At 42.7% G+C, this 20,571-nt stretch overlaps 2 protein-coding genes across 3 annotated transcripts; both read left to right on the top strand.

The window, feature by feature from the left end:
* Nucleotides 1–806: 806 nt before the first annotated feature.
* znf292a (zinc finger protein 292a) lies at nucleotides 807–13,878 on the top strand. The gene is made up of 8 exons (XM_053434714.1): nucleotides 807–956; nucleotides 3,944–4,098; nucleotides 4,920–4,998; nucleotides 5,330–5,465; nucleotides 5,623–5,825; nucleotides 6,087–6,223; nucleotides 6,779–6,920; nucleotides 7,033–13,878. Exons 1-8 carry the CDS (start codon nucleotides 807–809, stop codon nucleotides 13,177–13,179), a joined length of 7,149 nt encoding a protein of 2,382 aa, XP_053290689.1. The 3' UTR covers nucleotides 13,180–13,878.
* A 492-nt stretch (nucleotides 13,879–14,370) lies between these two features.
* On the top strand, nucleotides 14,371–20,441 carry orc3 (origin recognition complex, subunit 3). 2 transcript variants are annotated; one of them, XM_053434363.1, is made up of 20 exons: nucleotides 14,371–14,496; nucleotides 14,600–14,654; nucleotides 15,148–15,245; nucleotides 15,414–15,552; nucleotides 15,657–15,761; nucleotides 16,225–16,391; nucleotides 16,472–16,611; nucleotides 16,747–16,906; nucleotides 17,231–17,344; nucleotides 17,457–17,590; nucleotides 17,814–17,877; nucleotides 17,976–18,092; nucleotides 18,232–18,311; nucleotides 18,578–18,711; nucleotides 18,833–18,930; nucleotides 19,053–19,150; nucleotides 19,242–19,383; nucleotides 19,530–19,646; nucleotides 19,860–19,939; nucleotides 20,227–20,441. In XM_053434363.1, exons 1-20 carry the CDS (start codon nucleotides 14,473–14,475, stop codon nucleotides 20,330–20,332), a joined length of 2,172 nt encoding a protein of 723 aa, XP_053290338.1. In that variant the 5' UTR covers nucleotides 14,371–14,472; the 3' UTR covers nucleotides 20,333–20,441. The 2 variants fall into 2 exon arrangements, with proteins under 2 accessions (XP_053290338.1, XP_053290337.1); XM_053434362.1 differs by having other exon boundaries at nucleotides 18,830–18,930.
* Nucleotides 20,442–20,571: the final 130 nt, after the last annotated feature.

Raw genomic sequence — 20,571 nt, 5'->3', positions numbered from 1 at the left:
AAGGCACAGTGAATCAGGGACGACACCGCACTCTGATCATCGTGAAGGGACGAGGACGTTAACACTGTGGATACCTTAAGCTAAGATTAAATAAGCTAAGCTCAGATAACATATGTAAAATATATATCGACTCTGAGAAAGTGATGTGTTAAAATCACTTTTTGTGTTATTACTATTTTTGCACATGTTGTGTTACTTTTAACACATTTGCTTTGAGAGTGTAAGATATATAAGATGTATACCTTGTGAAAATGTAGTAAGTAAAAAAAAAAGTAGTAATAAAATATGAATAAAAATAAAATTTACAATAAAAGTAGGAATGATACCACAAATACAAGGCAAATGTTGGTTTTTTTCCTCCAAAATATGCAGTATGAAGATTGGGATCAAGGTTTTGTTATTGTGCAATTCTCCCTGATGTGTAATATACACAGTACAACGTGAGCCACTTTTTGGAGCATAGATTATGTGAGAAGACTTTGGTGCATGTTGTGTGATGATGCTCGCATCGCGGAGGTCACGGCTCGCCCCGCAGTCTCTCAACATGGACCCTGTTCCCGGGGAAATGACCCCCACATGAAACTACAGAGTGTGCAGGGTGTGAGTCAGGTCCTGGATGCTTCGATGGTATCAGGAGTGTATATGCATGCGTGTGTGAGTTCGTGTGCGTGTGTGGTGTATGCTTGTCGCCCCCACTACCCCACACTCCCCGCCCCCCCTCCCACCCAACACCCCTGCGTGCGCGCGCGCGTGTGCGAGTCTGGCAGCGTAACATCTGTGCGTACGCGGTCGTGATTGTTGTGAAGATGGCGGAGGGGGAGACAGAGAAGGAATATGACACACGGAAAGCCATCGAGCAGCTCCGAGAGCGCTTCCAGGGCCTGAGCGCGGCCCTGGGGGAGAGCCCGCGGTCGCCGCCGGAAGCCTCGCTGCTTTTCTGCCAGGACTTCTGCCAGGTTAGCCCGCTCTCCCGCCTGCTCATCCCCGGGCAGCCCTGCAGCCCCTCTGGCTTCCTGGCCGAGGATGCGCGTCTACGCTCTCGCTACAACAATGTAGCTAAGCGGCTAGCTGCTCCTAGCTAGCGTCTCGGGATGAGAGGGGAGGGAAAAAAAACTCCTCCGCGGTTTTGAGCCGCGCTCTCCGCGGTGTTTACCCGGCGACATGTGCTCGTGTGTGAAGTCTGAGTGTCGGTGTGGCGACGAGTGCCGCCGAGGGGCGCGCACCGTGCACGCATTACTCGTATTTTCCAGGCCAGGCAGCTAGCAGCGGATGAACGTTGCTAGCTGGTATGCAGGGTCCCCCCCCTGTCCTGTGCAGTGGTCATGCTGTGCAAGAGGGAAAAAAAAAAGAGAAAGCCCGGATAGCAACGTTAGCGATGTTTTACAGTGCGATTGCATTGATGTGCACAGAATCCAAGGGGTGAATTCACTGTCGGGAACATGAGGCGTTATTCCCCCGCAGCTCCGTGTTCGTCCAGGGTTTAGTTTGGTTTGAAAACGGGTTAGTTCGGTGAAGCCCATTGTAGCGAGAGATCAATGATTCCTCCAAGGTGCTAGCTCAGGCCTTTTTCTTTGCACTAATTAATCCGGCTAACCACACGAGGAGAGGCGGACGCGATTATTAGTGTTATTACTGCAGCTTTATAACCGGCTCCACTAAGCAAAGATGCGATATTGGTGTGTTAGAAGCGAGCGATCGGTGTGCAGCTGCCTGCGACAGGGATTTCAAAGGGAGAGTGTGGCAGTGGTCACTGACTCCATTACGCATCCTCCTTCATTAATTTGGCCCGACCACGTCCATATCACGCGAGGTCTCCATTTACCTGCGATGCAGCGCAGATCTTTATTGTTCTAGTCTTATTCTTATTCGTATTGTCGTGGGGTTGTTTGTGTTCCACATGAGCGAACACTGGTGGGGGGGATCCAGCCAGCTGAAAAGTTATAAGAGGGAAAAGAAGCGGCATGAACACTGGAAGTTTTCTGCAGCTCGGTCAGGATCCGTGTAGGAGGAGAAGAGGAACAGGGATTCAGGGTGAAATGGATGTGGAGAGGCTTTCCTCATTGATGCAGTTTGGGCCTTGCTGAAAAAGGAGGTGGAAGATAAAAAGGTTTTATTGAGCAGGAAGACACTAAACTGTGATGCTTCTGTTGTTTTATACGCTGGGCTACTTATACAATAAGGATGTTATAACATTGTAAATATACATTTATCAAATGACAACAACAGCACTTTTTGTCTTCATCTGAAAGCCTTATACCTGCACCAGGGAGATTTCATTATTACCCCTGTTTGTTTGTTTGTTTGTTTGTTTGTATGTTTGTTTATAAGCTAGATTACACCAAAACAACTGCACTGATTTGTTAGAGGGATGTGTCCTGTGTGGGAGGAAAGAACCCAGGGAAGTTGCATTAGTTGTTTAACATGCTGGTTAGCTTGTATAATTACGAGGTATAACTTTGTGAATATATATTTATCAAAATTAAATGTTGTGGTAGTTTATGGAGCCTCATTGGATTTCTGTGTAGATCTTCTTCTTTGTTTACTGATGGGGGGAAAAGAGGTGGAGGATGAAAATGCTTTGTTGTTTTACATGCTGGGCAGCTTATATAATTTGGACCTAATTATATAGTGAATATAAAATTAATTTTGTGGTGGTTTATTGGCGCTCTGTATCCATTTGAAATCTGTGGCTTTCTCCCTGCGCCAAGGAGATTACGTTCTCACCACTGTTTGTTTGTTTGTTGGCGTGTATGTTTGTTTGTGAGCAAGACTACACAGAAACATCTAAATGGATTTCCATGAAGCTTGGTGGAAGGACATGCTGTTTAATTAATATGATTACGATGTAATAACATGACAAATATGTATTTATCAAAATCTGATTCTTTGGTAGTTTATGAAGCCATGTTGGATTCGGTCTTACTCTGTGTTGAGTGATGGAAAAACTGTGTGTGTGCATTTTGGGAAGTAGACACAACATGTTGTTATTTTACCTGCTGTGCAACTTTAATGATTCGGATGTAATAACATAGTACTGCTGCTCAACCTCCAGCAGCGTGCAGTCCTGACTTCCTGGCTGAGGTCGGCGTCTATGTATGTAGCCAAGCAGGATGTAATAATATAGTAAATTAATCAAAATGTAAATTTGTGGTAGTCAATGACAGTCTTTGTTATTTTACCTCCATGTAAATGCTGTGGCTTTTCCCCTTGCCATCGCCCGTGTGCATTTGTTTGTTGGTTTTTGTGTACACTTGTCTGTTGGAAAGAGATCCACAAAAACAAAACTTATGTCATTAGAATATAAGGACATTTTGTCGTAAGCTTAAAGTTGGTTGTGGCTTTTTGAAATGAAAGATAACCACAGATCCAATAGTTTTGTATTCATTCTAAATTGCGATTATTTGTTTGTCGCAATTGTAGTACAGAGGAGTTACATCTTTTATTCTCCTTCACCAAACAAGTTGGATTCTGGTCCCGTCAGCTGCCACGAGTGCAAACACTTTAATTTTCTTTTATTATTATTTATTATTTATCAAATAAATGTATCTTAATCTTAATCTTATTGTCAGACCCGAAATTACAAAGCATAACTTGAATATATGCAATTACATTTTTCTTTGTTTTTCATGAGCTATGGAAAGTGTAATTAAAACCAAATCAAGTACAAATATAATTGACACAATACTGTGATGTCTATTTTCAGGATACATTAATCTACATATTATAGTTTTGATTAATTGATACATTTTTGCTCGGAGTCAAAGCCAACACCTTTAAATTGGTTGTTTAACCCATCATAGAAGAGAAGAAAGAAATTCATTTTAACATGACGTAAAACAGATTTTGCTTGATAACTTTTATAAGGTTTTAAAAAACAGATGTTATGATATTCTAATGGTGCAGAATCAGCTTTTCTCATCATTCTATCTGAATCCTCTTCCAGGTCCTCGTGGAACATGCCGGCCGATGGAAAACTGATGAAGATCCACTGCCTTTGCTGGAGGTCTACACTGTGGCCATCCTCAGCTTTGCTAAGGCGGCCTCCTGTCTCTCCTCCGAATGTGAAAACGTGCCACTCCTACTTGAAAAGTTAGCACTGTGAGTGGAAATGTTTAAATCCTACTGTTCTGATTCTTTCTAACAACATCCCTCCCATGAACAATTCTTTAACATGTGCTATACATCATTCACGTAAACATGAATCAGAACAGGGTTCGGTACAAGCATGTAACAACAGACATAACATTGTCGGCTTTGCAGATCTGCCGCTGTAGTTGTGTTTTCGAGCAGTTACGCCCCTCAGATAGACTGTAATGTGTTTAAATCCTTAATTTAACAATTTGACAGTTACAGTCAAACGAACCACGCCCTTATCCCAAAGAAAATTTAGATATGAAAATTTTTCCTAATACTCTGTAAACAGTCTAAAATAACTACTCAGCTATTTGCTCAGACGAAGGCCAAGACCTTGAGGCTGTTCTGCAGAATAGAAATGAAGGCGACCTCACAGGGAGCGTTGACATATTTGGGCTGAGCTGCGGAGTAAAGTTTGTGGATGGAGGCAAAGCACGCACACCGAATGGAGATAGAGAGACGACAGCCAGTAATTAAAACTTCATTAGTTATCAATTATAAATGCTGATTTCTGTCTTTTTGTAGATTATTTGTATTGTCGCTCCGAGCAGGATTTCCAACTGTTATAACTGTTTAATATTGAGCTCACACCGACACTGACAGATGTAGTTTGACATGTGTATCACTGCTGCTGATTTATAAACCCTCATTTCTCCTGTTCGTCATCCTCTTCTGTATTGACTTTACAGTGCCGCACCTTTTTTTTGCATGCTTCCCCTTACTCTGCGAAGTGTGTATCCTTGACCCATATGTGGCTTTAACAAACGACCGTGTTGGATTCACAGGAGCTGTGCGGAGCTGCTGCTCTTACTGCCCCTCCACGTCCCTGGTGCCTTATGGGAGGAGTTTCAGTCCTCCATGAAGGTCAGTATCCCAGCGGCTGAAAGCACACTATTTTTTTTTCCTTTCTGAGGCTTATCTTTGCAGTGATAAGCAAAGAAATGTTGTTTAGTAATTAGCGTGGATATGGTTTATCTCAGGGTTGAGGTAATAAAAACACATTGGTTGAAATATAAGGGTTTGTATGTTCTCTTTACTGTATAAGAATGACTCGCGACTTATTTGATGCTGACACAAATTCACTTCAGTACATCTGCTGTAAAAATGATTTCCTTGAATGTTGTGATATTTCAAGTATGACTCACTGACACCTTAGTAATTCTGTGACTACACATGTATTTGTCTCGTTCTACAGTTGGCACACAGCCTGTTGCAAGAAAGTGGGAGCACACAGCTTTGCCTGCTCGCAGTTCTGGCACAGCAGGATGGCGTCTGGTCCAACACCACGCTCAGCAGCATCCTATCCAATCAAAACCCTCAAACAGAGCAAGGTTAGTTGTCACTTCCTTAGATGCATATGGGCCTTGAAGATGCACCAAACTCAATTGTCCTGCTGTAATATAATGACATTATAGTATAATCTGTGTATTGCCTCTTGTGGCGTTTCTCAGATCTTGTTTTCTGTCGTCTCCACTATCTGTCCCTTAGTTCACGAGTATCTTGAGTTGGAAGGTCCCACGCTGCTGAACATGCGAATAAAGCACCTAATCAAATTGGACAGCGTTGATAAGGCTGCTGTCCTTGCAAAGATGTGCTCAGAGTATCCGGGATATGAAGGAAAAGGGAATTTCAAACAAACCTACTTGCTCTGCGTCTGCATGACAAAGAATCAGGAGCAGCTAATGGAAGAGGTGAGGAAACGACACAGTGACACAGACATCAAGTTGAACATTTGAACCATTGAGGTTTGATGTGCAAACCAAAAAGATAATTTAAGTTGAATGTGTGACATAATTGTTTAAATTAAACAATTAATTTAAACAGATCTCCCAACCCACACTCACTGATCACTCATTACTCGCAGATACTTATTCATAAAAGGTCCCAACAGTATTGTGAAATGTTTTTGGTGTAATTTTAAACAGAATTATTTCTCTCTGTCTTCTCAATAGATTGGATCAATTGACTGTAAAGATGCTCTTGAAATGATCTGCAACTTGGAGTCAGAGGGAGACGAGAAAGGAGCTCTCTGCTTATGTTCTGCTTTTCTCAAGCGGCAGCTCCTTCAAGGAGAAGTTTACTGCGCCTGGTAAGTGTTGCTCCCACATATGTTATTAGAAGGCTTGGTAATACAGTTGTCATGGCAGAAATTTGTTTTTCCAAACCGAAGCGATCTCTGTGATATACATGTGCACGAAGATGCTCCCTGCTCTCTTAATAGCTAATAATTGTGTGAAGATTGGCCCAGTGTATATAACTGAATTAGTGAGGATATTTATGATATTAACTTGACTGCTTTGTATCAGCAACAGTCTGGTTAAGATGATCTTAATCTGATTACGTGCACCTTTTCATTTCAAATAGAGCTACAACAATTTGTCAATCAACAAGTGTTTTCTTATTGTGTAATCGTTTAGGCTATTTATGAAGACAATAGGAGGTTCCAGGTTCTTAGATATGAGAATTTGCTGCTTTTTTGTTTTCTTACATTGTAGAAAATTTTATATTTTCGTGGTTTGGGGTTATTGTTCCGACAAAGAAGGAATTGGAGATTAAGAAATTGTGATGGCGTATTTCATTGCATACTTTGAGATTAGATAGACCCTAATCACAAAATAATTTATATGTTTGTGATGTTTTCCAGGGAACTCACTCTGTTCTGGAGCAAGCTACTCATGCGTTCAGAGTCGTCTGCTGAGACTTTTCTCGGGCAGGGCAAAGAGATGGCTCTTCTCTGCAGAAGTGTCTGTCACATTCTGTTTCTCATCAAAGTCATCCAAAACGAGGTAAGAAAACAGTCTGCACATTTGTAGCTTGAAGTAAGATAGAGACGTCACTATTCTGACCGACAGTGACTCTTAGTCTTGTTGCATTCATGTTACATTACTCTTTCTATAGGTTGGAGAGGTGGGGCTTCCGGTGTGCGTGGAAATGTGCATTCAAGCTCTGAAAATGACCTCCAGTGACCACAAGGACAGCAACTCTACCATCTGCAAGACCATTTCCTGCATCTTGCCAACCGATCTAGAGGTTAAGCGTGCATGCCAGCTGACAGAGTTCCTCCTCCAGCCTACCGTCGACTCTTATTATGCTGTGGAGTCACTGTACAACGAACCTGACCAAAAGCCAGAGGAGGATGGGAGTCTACGCGTACCCAACTCTCTACGCTGCGAGTTACTGCTGGCCTTGAAGACACAGTGGCCTTTTGATCCAGAGTTCTGGGACTGGAAAACACTGAAACGCAACTGCTTGGCACTGATGGGTGAGGAGGCAGCTATCGTGTCATCTATTGACACACTTAATGACACAGACGATCAAGAGGTAGAAAGTGCACTTGGCAAGCTCCCTGAATACAGAGACCTGGAGGATTTTCTGTTAACCACCACGAACGAACTCAATGAAATCACAGATGAAAGAGAGAAAAATCGAGAGGCGAAAAAACTTCGGGAGCAGGGTTTCGTGTCCGCTCGCTTCAGAAACTGGCGAGCCTACATGCAGTACTGTGTTTTGTGTGACAAGGAGTTCTTGGGTCACAGAATTGTTCGCCACGCTCAGAAGCATTTCAAAGATGGAGTGTACCTGTGTCCGATCTGTGCTGACAGTTTCGAAAGTAGGGAGGTTTTAGAGCCGCATGTAGCATCGCATGTAAAGCAGTCCTGCAAAGAGAGACTCGCTGCAATGAAAGCTGCAAGAAAGGTAACCAAAACACCTCAGTCCCCTAAAAGTCCAGCAAAAAACTCAAAGGTTGCCGCCAAGACATGCATGAGTCCTGTTAAAATTGACTCTCATGTTGGGGACCAATTGGCATCTTCTGTTAAGATAGAGCAAACTACATCTGACACACAGATAAGTCAAGACTGTTTCTGTCCCGTGAAAAACTGTTCCAAGGCTTTCAAGTTTTTCCGTAACCTCATGGCTCACGTCCGATCTCACAAGGACGACGAGGAGGCCATGAGGTTTTTAGAGATACAAAAGCAAAAAGTGGTGTGCCAGTACTGCAGACGCCAGTTTGTTAATGTCAGACATCTTAATGATCATTTGCAGATGCACTGTGGCACCAAACCATACATCTGCATACAGTTGGATTGCAAGGCCAACTTTAACTCCAACTCTGAGCTCCTCATGCATAGAAAAACACACCCAGAATTTAAGGCCCAGTGCATGTTCCCTAACTGTGGCAATGTTTTCAACGAGGCCTATTTGTTGTATGATCATGAAGCTCAGCATTATCTTACATACACCTGCCCAACAGAAAACTGTGGTAAAATATTTTACTCACAGTCTCAGTTCTTGTCTCACCAAGAAAATCATTGTGCAAATGACACAATGAACAATTTACCCTTCACAAATCAAAACCCGCCTGTCACTCCAAAAGTGCAACCGCCCCCACAGAGCACTCCGAGCGAAGAAGACACATGTTCGGCTGTTGTTTGCCATGAAAAGATTAGCACAGGTGCTTACATGGATGATCCATCACAGGCCGACGCATCACCGTGCAGATCCCCAGACGTCTCTAATGATGCCACTCCTCTAAGGGTGAAACACTCCGTCGCAAGTATGCTGAATCCGGATGCGGATTATGAAATTAATGAACCAGAGAAATGCTTCACTCCACTGACAAAACCTCACACAGCAACAGCTGATGCAAATCTACCACCGGAGGCTCCGCACGTACAAGTAAAGGTGCCAGGGAAAGGTGAGATGCCTTCTGAATATCCTGTCCCCGCAGCAGCAAACCCTGTGGCAAGTCAGCCGGGAGAGGGGCATAACAATAATGTACATGGTAGTGAATTTCCAAAAGCGATACTACAGATCATCTCCCCGGGTCAAATCAAGACAGAAATTCCCAGCTCGATGCAGGGATATCCTTCCAGCATTGCTTCTGGTAGTGCCGCCAGTGAGGAGAACCTGCACTGCTGCCCATATAGCGAATGCACAAGGGGGTACAGTACAAACAAAAGTCTTTCTAGGCATGTGAAGAAGCAGCACCCTCAAATATTTGAAGACTGGAAGTTGGCAAAGAAATACAACAAAGTGGCCAAAATCACAGCAAAAAGGATCCCGAGTGGACCAGCTTCACCCAACCCGTCTCAGAACCTGGGAAACAAGCCGTCAAATCAGCCAGGAGTACTATGCAATAAACCCAAGGTGCAGCAAATGGATTACCCAGTGGGATGTTCAACGTCACCTGCCCAATGTTATCCGGGATCAATGGAGCCTGTACCGATCACTCCAATGGTGAACCCCACACTTTACCCGTCATGGGGGAGCTCAAACAATCCCAGTGGAATGATGCAGTCAGACATGCCCCAGTCATGGTCTTCACCTCCCGTGAATAACAGCTATCCAGACGGCTTTAACATGAATGACTACCCCTCCCGCAGCTACCCTCAGTGGCAGGCGGACCCCTATCAGGCCACGGCATCTCTTCCATCTGATAGAGATCATTCAATGGCAGCTAATATCGGTCACACTATGTCACAGGCTCCTTCAGAGTCCAGTTTGATGTCTCAGTACGTGTCTAGTTCTCTGATGCTTGATAACGGAGGGCAAATGCATAACGGAGGGAATCAGTTTGGACTCGTGCATGCTGAAGGTAGCAGAGACGCTGGAGATATGAGAAAAAACAGGGCAAGTTTGACAGCACAGTTGGATAATGGAAACAGTATCTCAACTATTGACAGCCTCTCTGAAGGAGGTTACCACACTCCATATGCTCAGAGTGAAAACTCGTCTAATGCTCAAAGCTCATCGGTCAATATTCCCATGAAATGTCTCAGCCCAGAGCCCCAGGTTGCATTAAAACCCACACTTGACATTGTTAAAACAGAGAATATATCAACCCCTGGTTATGATCAGATGGAAAACTCTAGGGATGGCATGCTCAGTCCACATAGTGCCGTCAACACAGATTTCCCTTACGATGAGGACTGTCCTAGTGCTGAGGGTGATGTCATCCTGGCAGAAGAAAAGGCCAGCGAACCCGACCCGCAGAAAGGAAAACGCAGCAGGTTGAGCAAGCGAACCAAATGGCCCGCTATCATCAAGGATGGCAAAGTCATCTGCAGGAGATGCTTCAGGGAGTTCTCCAGCACCAAATCTCTTGGAGGTCACCTGTCGAAACGCTCGCAGTGCAGACCCGTAGATGAGATCGACCTGACGGCTGATCTGCCCATGTCATTTCTGGATTTCCTCAATGACCCGCTCGTCCCTGACACTAATGGAGCGACGTTTAACAATGGTGATTTCTCACAGGAATCCGGTAGCTTGACAACTTTGACTTCACCTATGGTGTTGAAACAGGAGCCCCAAACTACAAATATAATGGACTACCCCAACTCCTTCCCCCCTGAAAACCAGCAGGGGAAGGCTGCAGAGATGACTAATCCAGCCCTCGCTGTACCTTATCAAGAGGATCACCTGATGGAAATCTCACATGCCTTTCAAAGGTTGGATTTGATTGAGGCTGCTCAAGAGAAGATGCGGAACGCACTGTCCTCAGAGCAGAAAGTCAGGGATTCTGACAAAGCCGCTGACAGAGAAAAAAGTAAAAGCCTGAGTAAAAGTAATGACAAGCCCACTGAAAAGATACCTAAACCTTTTAAATGTGACCAGGAAGATTGTGATTGTTCCTTCATGACAAAGGAGGCGCTTTTCAAACACTTGTGTAAAATGCACGATTACTCTAATGAAATGATAGAGGAAATGAAAAGAACACCATCCAAACTGTCCCCGTACCCTTGTCAGATTTGCCCCAAAACGTTCACCAGAACCACAGGCTTGAGAATTCACTATGAAAAAGTCCATCGATTGTCTAAGGCAGAAATGCAGAAGCTAAAGATGACTGCTCGAAACAGGCGTACATTTAGACTGAGCCAAGATGATGCGATAAGTAGCCCTGCAGCCACTGATGCCAACACCAGCTCCACGTCGCAGTCTGCACCTGTGATACCAGCTATCAAACAAGAACCGCTTGACATTGCAATTGCACCTCAGATGGACAATGAAAACTATCCTGCAGTTCATCACATCACTTCAACAGGAGTTGCAGTAAAAGAGGGCGTGCCACCTAATGTGTTAACGGTTACAAGACTGCCATCACCTCAGAACTATCTAAACGAGGGATCATTCAGCGAGGCGGCACCAGGCCCTGATCTAACCCCCGAGCAACCTACAGTGGCTGCTGTAAACCAGAGTCCAGATGGGAAACATACATCTAATCTAAAAGAGAAACTCAGTCCACTTGGCAGAGAAAAGGAGCAGCGAGGAAGATCTGATCCAGCATCGAGCAAAGTGAGGGAGCGAAAGTTCAGCTCTCCCACTGCATCTTCCTCTTCCTCCCCGGAGAAACCCAGCAGCTCCAAAAACACGCCAACTAAGGACGATTCCCAGAGGAAAGAGAAACTTCAGAAAAAGCTGAGCCTCAAAATGTGTGAGGCATTAGACGCGTACAGTCCGTACAGACCATATCGCTGTGTCCATGAGGGATGTACCGCTGCGTTCACCATTCAGCAAAATCTGATTCTCCACTACAGGGCTATGCATCAGGCAACGCTGCCCGCCGCCAAACCCGAGACTGAGCCTGAAATGACAAGCATTGAAAATGGAGAAGAGAGCAGTCCGAGCATAGGAAAAGACAATGAAGTCAGGTGTCAAGTGAAAAACTGCTCCAGGGTGTTCATGGGAATCACACGGTTAGTGCAGCATTACCTCTTACTTCACAAGTTCACCCGAGACAAAGCTACGGCCATGATGGCCAGCATGACCATAGCGACTTTCAACTGTGACCGGCCCGATTGCGATCTCCCCTTCACCTCTGTGGAAAAGTACATCGAGCACATTAAGAATTACCACAAGGAAATCGCCATCACTGAGAGCGGCTCAGTTGATACAACCTACAAGTGCGAATATGATGGATGCGACCGCATATACACTACAAAGTCCAACCTCCTCCGCCACCTGATCAAAAAGCACGAATATGTTTATGATCCCAGAGCAAGTGACGGAAGAAGGACCAAATCATTCGGGCTTTTCACAGAGTCTAATGGGAAAGAGAATGTGGAAAACAAATTCAAAATGAAGAAGAAAAACTCTAAAAAGAAAGAAGCCAAGTCCATTGAACATTGGACTAGTTTCGGGAAACCAACACTAAAATCCCACGAGGAGGCATCAGCTATGTGCACCAAGAAGTCCGCGCTGCAGTACCCGTGCATGATCATAGGCTGTGATGCAGTTGAGCGGGCTGAGAGGAATATATTCAAGCATTACACCACTCATGGCCTCACAGAAAGATACATTGAAGACCAGAGGAGTCAGTTCATTTTCTGCAAAAAGTACTCGCGCGCCAGATTCAAAGATGCAAATAAATCTGAGGGCGCGTCAAGTTCGTCCTCTGAGGAGACGGAGCCAGACGAGGCGGAGAAGTCCAGTGACGAGAAAATGGATGATCTGATGGACAGAGCAAGCCAAGAAGACAGCAAGCTTTCCAACGACGATAGTGCAGAATCTCAAGCTTCCACTGGGACAGAATGCGGAGTGAAAAGAGGGCGTCCCAGAAAACCTGCACGTCCAACACCAGCCTGTCCGGAGAGGATGCAATCCCTTAGGAATCGTTTGACTGTTAACAGTTCGAGAGAGAACTCAAATCCTGGTACCCCCACAGCCCAAGAACAACATGACGATGTGGTTATGTCAGGGTCTTTCAAACCTTTAGGACTTGAGGACTCCTTCCTTAAGTTCTTGGAAACCTCAGAGTCCACCCACTCTTCCAAACGGAAATCAAGTGACAAACCTGGTGCCGAGCTGCCGTCCAAAAGACAGCAAACTCACAAACAGAGATCCGCGATGAAGAGTAAAATAACTGATGAGTTTAGGGGCTGTGAAAATCTGGTAGACTTCAGAAACCCACTTAATCTAAAATCGGTAAACAATGTCAAGATAGTGATGGATAAAACATTTTCAGACGGTGCTGATCTGTTGCTAAAGCAGCTACAAGACATGAAGCCCATGGTCATGATCAAAAAGTGGCTGAACAGTGGATCATAGCCCCGTACTTCGTTCTCAACTCAATCTCACTCAGGATTTGAGAAGTTATGCTGCAGAATGATTTGTTAATGCACCAGATTTCCAGTTGTTCACACTCACGGTCACAGATTACAATGAGACGGCCTATTTTGTACTTAAAGAAATAATGTCTTGGATGATTTTAACTATGTATGTTAGATATAATAACCAGGTAATCTTTAGGGCATAGATTTTAGAAACTTGTTTGTATTTATGCTTAGTACTGAGGATGTTTTTTTTTTCTTTTGCTAAATGGAGACTTTTAAAGAAAAACTGTTTTTATATATCCCTATGGGATTTCAAGTTCTGTTTGTATTTATTTTATCCTTTTTCAACACTAGTAGACCTATCTGTAATATTTACATGTCTTCCACAAAGTGTTCAATAAAATGTTACTTTTTAATAATGTTACCATTTTCTTTTTGTAAAATATGGTCAGCAAGTATTTGTCTCTGATATTATATAGACTTTAGATTACAATAGATAACATTTACTCATCAGGATACTGACATTAATACACTGTCCCCCTGTTTTTTTTAACTTAAAGCACAAGTTTGCTACTTTTCATTATACAAAAAATATTTAGATGATTTATTATGCATATTAAGTTAGCAGAATTCACTAATACACAGAACCCTACTATAAAGTTGTATCATAAATATTTATCTCAATAAACACCAAGAGGATTAAATAAAATACTGACAGCTCTGTTTTCCTTCCTTGTTTTATGAGACCTTAAATATAATATACAGTGCATTCAAATGAAATGCTGACATGCAGCTAAATATATACCAACAATACACTACGAAATAAAAGTATGAAGCTGTAAACATAACTTTTTAAATTATGAATGTATTAATATAAATATATTAGAAGCAATGTGTGAGTATCATATTAAAATTTTTCTGCCATCTAAGGATATGAGTGAGACCGCTACAAGGAGGGTGTTCAAGAACATCAATGTTAAACAGAAACAAACTACAGCGTCTAAAACTACAGAGATTCTACTTAATTTAACAAAAGGCTCACGGTCACATGTCAGTTTATATTTTTGAAACATGGGTATGACCGTAACTTTACTTTATCATGAGCAACGACTTAAGAATTTAGGACGACGACAAACTTGTGAACACAGCGGAACAGACGTCTACAGCTGAACAAAGCCTCTTCCGGCTACGTCACGTTGGCGGGAGGTGGTAGCTGCCGTCATTTTAAATCCACATTTTCTTTCCACTCAACTTCCAGCGTTGAACTCTGATATAAAACTGTCCTGACATGTCGACTTCATCTGTGTCGAAGGTAAAGTCCCATTCTGAAGTTACAAGTCACGTAAACATGGCGTCAAAGTTCCTCTGTGTGTTGTTGTTGCTGTTGACTCACGTTATGGCCGCTGACGTTTCAGGGCTGTTTTGTTTTCAAACCAAGTGCGAAGAAGAAGAAGAAGCAGCTGAGTTTAGGTGAGTTCTGCTCAGATCGAGAAGAACGTGTCGTTTGTTTAAAGCTGCCACGTGACACGTGACTGTAATAATCATAACTTGTATGTTCACATGTCACTCACATCCTCTCACTCAATAGTTTTCTATTTGATTTGATTTATATTGATGTATTTATTCTATGTTCTCTTTGTATCTTCATATCTTAGTATTGTATCTCATATTTATTTTATTTATATTGAGCTCTATATTTTATTTAATGTTTGGTTTATCTTCATATAGTAGTATTGTAATAATATTAATTTGATTTATATTGAACTCTGATTTATTTTTCCTTATCGTCTTAATAAAAAGAATAGTATAATATTTGATATCGAGCTGGATTTTATTTATATGCATTATATTTAACGTACAATGGTTTTCTTTTCAATATACCACTGAATCTATGTTATCTTACATCTGACAAATAACTCTTATACTTAATAAAAACTTATTCTCTGCCTTGTTTCCTCCTCAGAGGACCATTTCACTGACGGCTGTGAAGGTGCTGAAAACAGTGAAGTACGATTCAAGCTCTGTCAGCTTCTGTGGGAGCGAATCAAAACAGACACAGAGGTAAAATATATCATCATCACATTACCACTGGGTCCCTTTAGAAGAACAACAAGATACATTTTCAAACCCTTTGCACTGTTCAACAGATTTTGAACAAACTGCTGTATCCACTAAGTGCATTAAAGTAAGAAGACTATATTCACCATATTTTCTTTTCCTGCACGTAAGGTCTTACAGGATGAGCTCAACAGGAAAGTCCTGGACAGTTTGTTGGACCTAACCAGGAAATGCTCTTCCACTCGTCAACACAGTGACTGGGCGTCGAAGATGAGAGCCAGTGAGATACCCACTGCAGCTCTAGTCCTTGGTACACAGACGTTTGCTGACTCTATATTCATCATCCTTTCACTTTGCCTTTTGAGGGCTTAATACATTTAGCCTGACTCGCTTGTCCTACCTTGCCCTCTGCAGGTGTGAACGTCCCAGATCATGACATGACCTTCCAGAGTCTGTCGGAGCAGCTCCAGCAGTCTGTCACCCCTCATGTGGCCTCGGTCCAGGCCAAGGAGTGTGGAAGTAAGAGCCTCCATTTAAGAAACTAAGAAACTGTTTGTTTTGATATCTCCGCCAAGAGATATCAAAACAAATATATCTTGTTTGTTTGTTGCTTGGTTTGTTTGTTTGAAAGCTTTATTACACAATAAAAATTACACAGATTTCCATGAAACCCTTTGGATGGATGTGGTGAGTGTCAGGGAAGAATCCGTACATTTTTTTGATGCAGATCCGGGTCATAGGAGCAGATCCAGGAATCCACTTTATTTAAAATTGTGAGATGTGGTGTTTTTGACATTTTCCCCATTTTCCCAGGAAATAATAAATAGATCTTGGTGAAAGAATCAGGCATATTCAGGGGACTGATATCTATGAGTGCGTTTGATTTAGTTCAGATTTGTTGATTTTAAGCGGACTGTTGGGCCTCTACTGAAAGCCTCTCAGTTCGAGCTTTCAAGTTTATATTTCTGCTTCATCATTTCAGCATTGAAGCATTTGATGAAGAGGGTGCTGGAGAAGTTAACAGGCACAGATGTGGCCGTGGATGATGATGAGGAAGAGGAGGAGGCTGAGCAGACGAGTGCTCCGCTCCTCAAGGGCGCCCACTGCTCCCTCGGTACACTGTGCGACTGGTACAACACAAAAAGAAAGGTGAGAATGGAAGGTGTAGCTTGATGAAATTAAATTTTTTCAGCTGATATTTTAAAAATACATGTTTATGTCTATGTCAGAAATCCAGCGGTGGTACTCCTGGAAAGAAGCGAAGTTCTCCAGCCAAAGATGAGCAACAACAGCCTCCTGTCGTAATTATTTTTAAAGACTTGGAGGCTTTCAATCCAAGGGTTCTTCAATCCTTCATCCTCATCTGCAGGTAACCATGAACTCCTGAGTTGAACCAATTCTTTATATGCGATTTGATCATCGTTTTATTAAGTTCCTAAACAAATCTGCTTTTACAGCCGCCTGAAGAATCTTCATTAAGTCGACTCTTGTCTCTACTCCGCAGTCTGTACATCGAACGTCTGCCGCTGATGTTCATCTTCGGCATCGCCACGTCACCCAGCACCATCCAGCACATGTTGCCTCACTCTGTGTCCTCCCTGCTGTGCATAGAGCTCTTCCAGTCCCTGTCCTGCACCCAGCATCTGGCCACAGTCATAGACAAGGTATGATTTCCCCTGAGGGTCAGAACGTTGATCAACCAGCAGAACTTGCAGCTCAGCTCAGCTTCTTCAACACAACGCTCCAATATGATGTAAATATGAAGAAATCCTTAACAGCCCTGTGATAAACCCTGTGGCCTTTTTTCAAGCATGTGTAACAAAGGTATAATAATATTTAAGATTGTATATATTTTTCCTTGGTTGCTTTTTACTGCAAATTTTTCGTGTCCCCCTACAGGACCGTTTTTTCAAATGTTTTAATAAACACATCATCGTTTGATTTAGAAGTTTATTAAATTATGTATTTTTTGTCTTGTCTACTTCCAGTTTATCCTGACACATCAGTTCCCGTTTAAGCTCAATGGCAAAGTGATGCAGGTGCTGATCAGCATTTTCCTCTACCACGATTTCTCAGTGAGAAACTTCATCAAGGGGGTTCAGGTACAGAGATGCTCCTAAATGCTTTATCAGTCTTCCCTCTGCTTTTGTCGCCTTGTCTGAAGATCTGACTCAGAAGTGCCTTGTGTGTGTGTGTGTGTGTGACTTTGTGCAGCTGGCTCTGCTGGAGCACTTTCACTCGCAGCCTCTGAGCGTTTTGTGCTGTGCGAAGAAGGAGGCTCTTCTGAACGTGACACAGCTCAGTGTCCGCGACCTGGAGAGGATCAGACAGCTGCCGTCGTTCAAGAGGTACAAACCCAATTTGTATTTCACCTGGGTCCAAAGATTTATTTCTTTATTTCTATGTAGAATTGAAAACGTTTCAATAACAAAATTGCTTTTGAATTTTGTGAACACTCTGGATAACTTCAAATTCTATCGTGATGTAATAAAGTTTAAATATTGTTTTGTTTGTTTAATGGTTTGCTTTTCACCTTTTCAAATGTAAAACAGACTTAACCTTTTTTCCCAGGTATGTAGAGAGGCAGGAAACTGAGGAGCAGGTTCGTCTGTTGAAGGACGATGGTTATTTAAAGGTACATTCTTTGTATTTTCTCTCCTCCTGAGGCACTAGCCAAGAATAATGCAGATATCTGGCCCCAATATAACACCTCAGCTGACCCTCTGTTTTCAGGATGTGTGTCAGAGGCTGATAAAAGACCTTCGCAAATACCACAAGAACTACTACCCCGTCCTGAGATGCCTCCACACGCTGGCCTCGTCATTACCTCGCTACCCTCTCGGGAAACAGGCATGAACTCTGAGCTCTTTGTATAAAACAAAATTTTAAAAAAATACTTTTGAACCAGCTAATTTGACTATAACCACGTTTTGTTCTGTTGCTGTGCTGGTGTGGGATTTTTTTTACTGAAGTGGTCTTTGTGCTGCAGATCAGGGAGCTCCATTTAATTTGCCTCGAGAAGAACGTGTGGGAGAATGAAGATTACCAGTCGGCCATGAAGCTTCTGAAGTAAGCTTCCATAAATAATATGTATGTTACCAACAAATAGAAGTCAGACATAAAAAATATAAAACACAGTAACTGTAGTCACATAAATTCCTGCCTACTGTTTTAAGATGCTCTATTTTTTGATATGTTGTGTTTATTGCACCTCCTGGTGGACAGATTAATGTTTGGTAAAATGAGTCTGTCGCTCCCCTGATCAAACCACAGCATCCCAGGTCTGAATCCCAAGTACCGTTCAGTCATAAACTTCCTGTGGGTTTTCCTCCCAGGATGCTGGCGAAAGAAGAGCTGGTCATGCTGCTTCAGAGGTGTGCTGAGATTCTGCAGCAGGTCAAGTCAAAGAAGATGAAGAACGCTCTTAACCAGCTTGAGGAGATGCTCATCAAATTCAAGCAGTTGGACAGTAAGTATAAAAATATGGTTGCATCTTTTCTCAATTCATTATTAAAGTTAATGAAATAGGCAACGGAAATAGTATGTCCCTACTTGCTCATTCTTGTCTTTCGTTTTCATCTTGGCAGCAGCGAAGGCAGCTGTTGAATCTGTCCCTGATGTGGAAGAGAGCTTCACGTCTCCAGTGAAAAACCTTCAAAAGAAAACAGATCTCTTCCAGCTGCAGAAGGTAACTCATCTGGATTTTTAAGGGAACATGTCAACTTGACGAGTTTTCTGTGAAAAGATTCCCCACTCCAGTGATGTCATTCATACTTGCATAAATAAACTGGACATTGTCGTGTTTTCCAGACGCTGCTGGAGCTGAATGAGTCTCGGAGATCCAAGAAACTCAGTCCGTTTGAGGTTCTACGCAATGAAGCCATTGATTTTATCGATGGCCTAGTGAAGTAAGACAGATCAGTTACCTGCTCCACTTTAAGTTTAATTGAATTCAATACGATAAAATAATGATATTCCAAACATCTCTCTCCCACCCAGGAGTCACCTGTCTCCCCCAGAGTCTCAGACCCTGAACGAAGTCTGCTACTACAGCTCGTCTGCCACAGTGAGACGCCACCTCAACGCTACACCTCGCACCTCCATTCAGGCTGCTCTCAACACCCCCTACTACTACATCCAGGTACAGCTCAAGAGGGGTGACTGGAGGTTACACATGCAGGACTGAAGCTAACTCCCAAAAATAGTTTTATATGTTTGTGTGTGTGATACATGCTTTGGGAAAACCTCAAAATGTCAAGTCATCTTAACTCTTGACTTTCCTTTCAGAATGACAGCCTGAAGACCGAGGACGGGTCGGTCTCTAATGCTGCTCCTGATATCTGCATCGCTTACAAGCTGCACCTGGAGTGCGGCAGACTCATCAACCTCTTTGATTGGCTAGAAGTGAGTTTGTATTTTAAATCATTATTTATTAAGCTGATTTACAAGTAACCTAACTTGTTAACAGGGCAACAAGCCTCTGTAAAGAAAAATATAAATATTTGTAACCCTTCAACCTTACCTTTCTGTCTCAATTGATCCTAACAACTGATGTCACCTTATTGATCTGAAGATAAGACTTTGGACACGTGCATGAACGTGTTTGTTTGTTTTCAGGCTTACGCCACCGTGGTTTCTGGAGCGGAGGGTAACGATCCAGATTCTGAAGATTTTGGGAAAGTGGATCAAGTCAAACAGTATCCTTCCATCATGTTTCTTCTATTGTCATACTTGCTTTATGTTTAAGTCGTTGGGTGAAATGAACATAAGGCAAACGGTCAAATGACATAACCAAGACTTAAGGAGTCTTGTTGTGTCGGTGCAAACTATAAATTGTAAACAGTGGCTGTGATGAAGACATACACTTAGGTAACTGTCAATAACATTTGCACATGTTGCTACATGTAGTAGTTCAGGATTGATCGACACTGGCTGTAGTTTAGTCCACTTTTCAGAAACCTTTGTTCCTTATCTTCGTCTCCAGCGCTCGTTTCATCCAAGCCGTATCGGAACTCGAGTTTCTGGGCTTCATTAAATCCACCAAGCAGAAGACGGACCATGTGGCTCGACTCACCTGGGGGGGCTGCTGACCACCGGAAGAAAAGACCTGAGCGTCTCCGTTTACTGTGGCGCTTATCAAGTGGAAGTTGGATCTATATTTGTTAATGTTTGTTTTGCTAATAAAAGATATGTAGCGAATGGCTATGAATACTTGTATTAATAACTTTGAGAGAACAAACTAAGAAAATACTACTTTATATCTCAGGATGCAGATCTGTAATATCTGGTGCTGTATTCCAGAAAGGGGAATGTAATTCCATTTTATTTG

Source organism: Pleuronectes platessa, chromosome 11 (genome assembly GCF_947347685.1).
Source record: "Pleuronectes platessa chromosome 11, fPlePla1.1, whole genome shotgun sequence".
In the NCBI taxonomy this organism is placed as follows: Eukaryota; Metazoa; Chordata; class Actinopteri; order Pleuronectiformes; family Pleuronectidae; genus Pleuronectes; species Pleuronectes platessa.
Note: the sequence above shows the minus strand (reverse complement) of the source record. Positions and strands in the feature narration are given on the sequence as shown.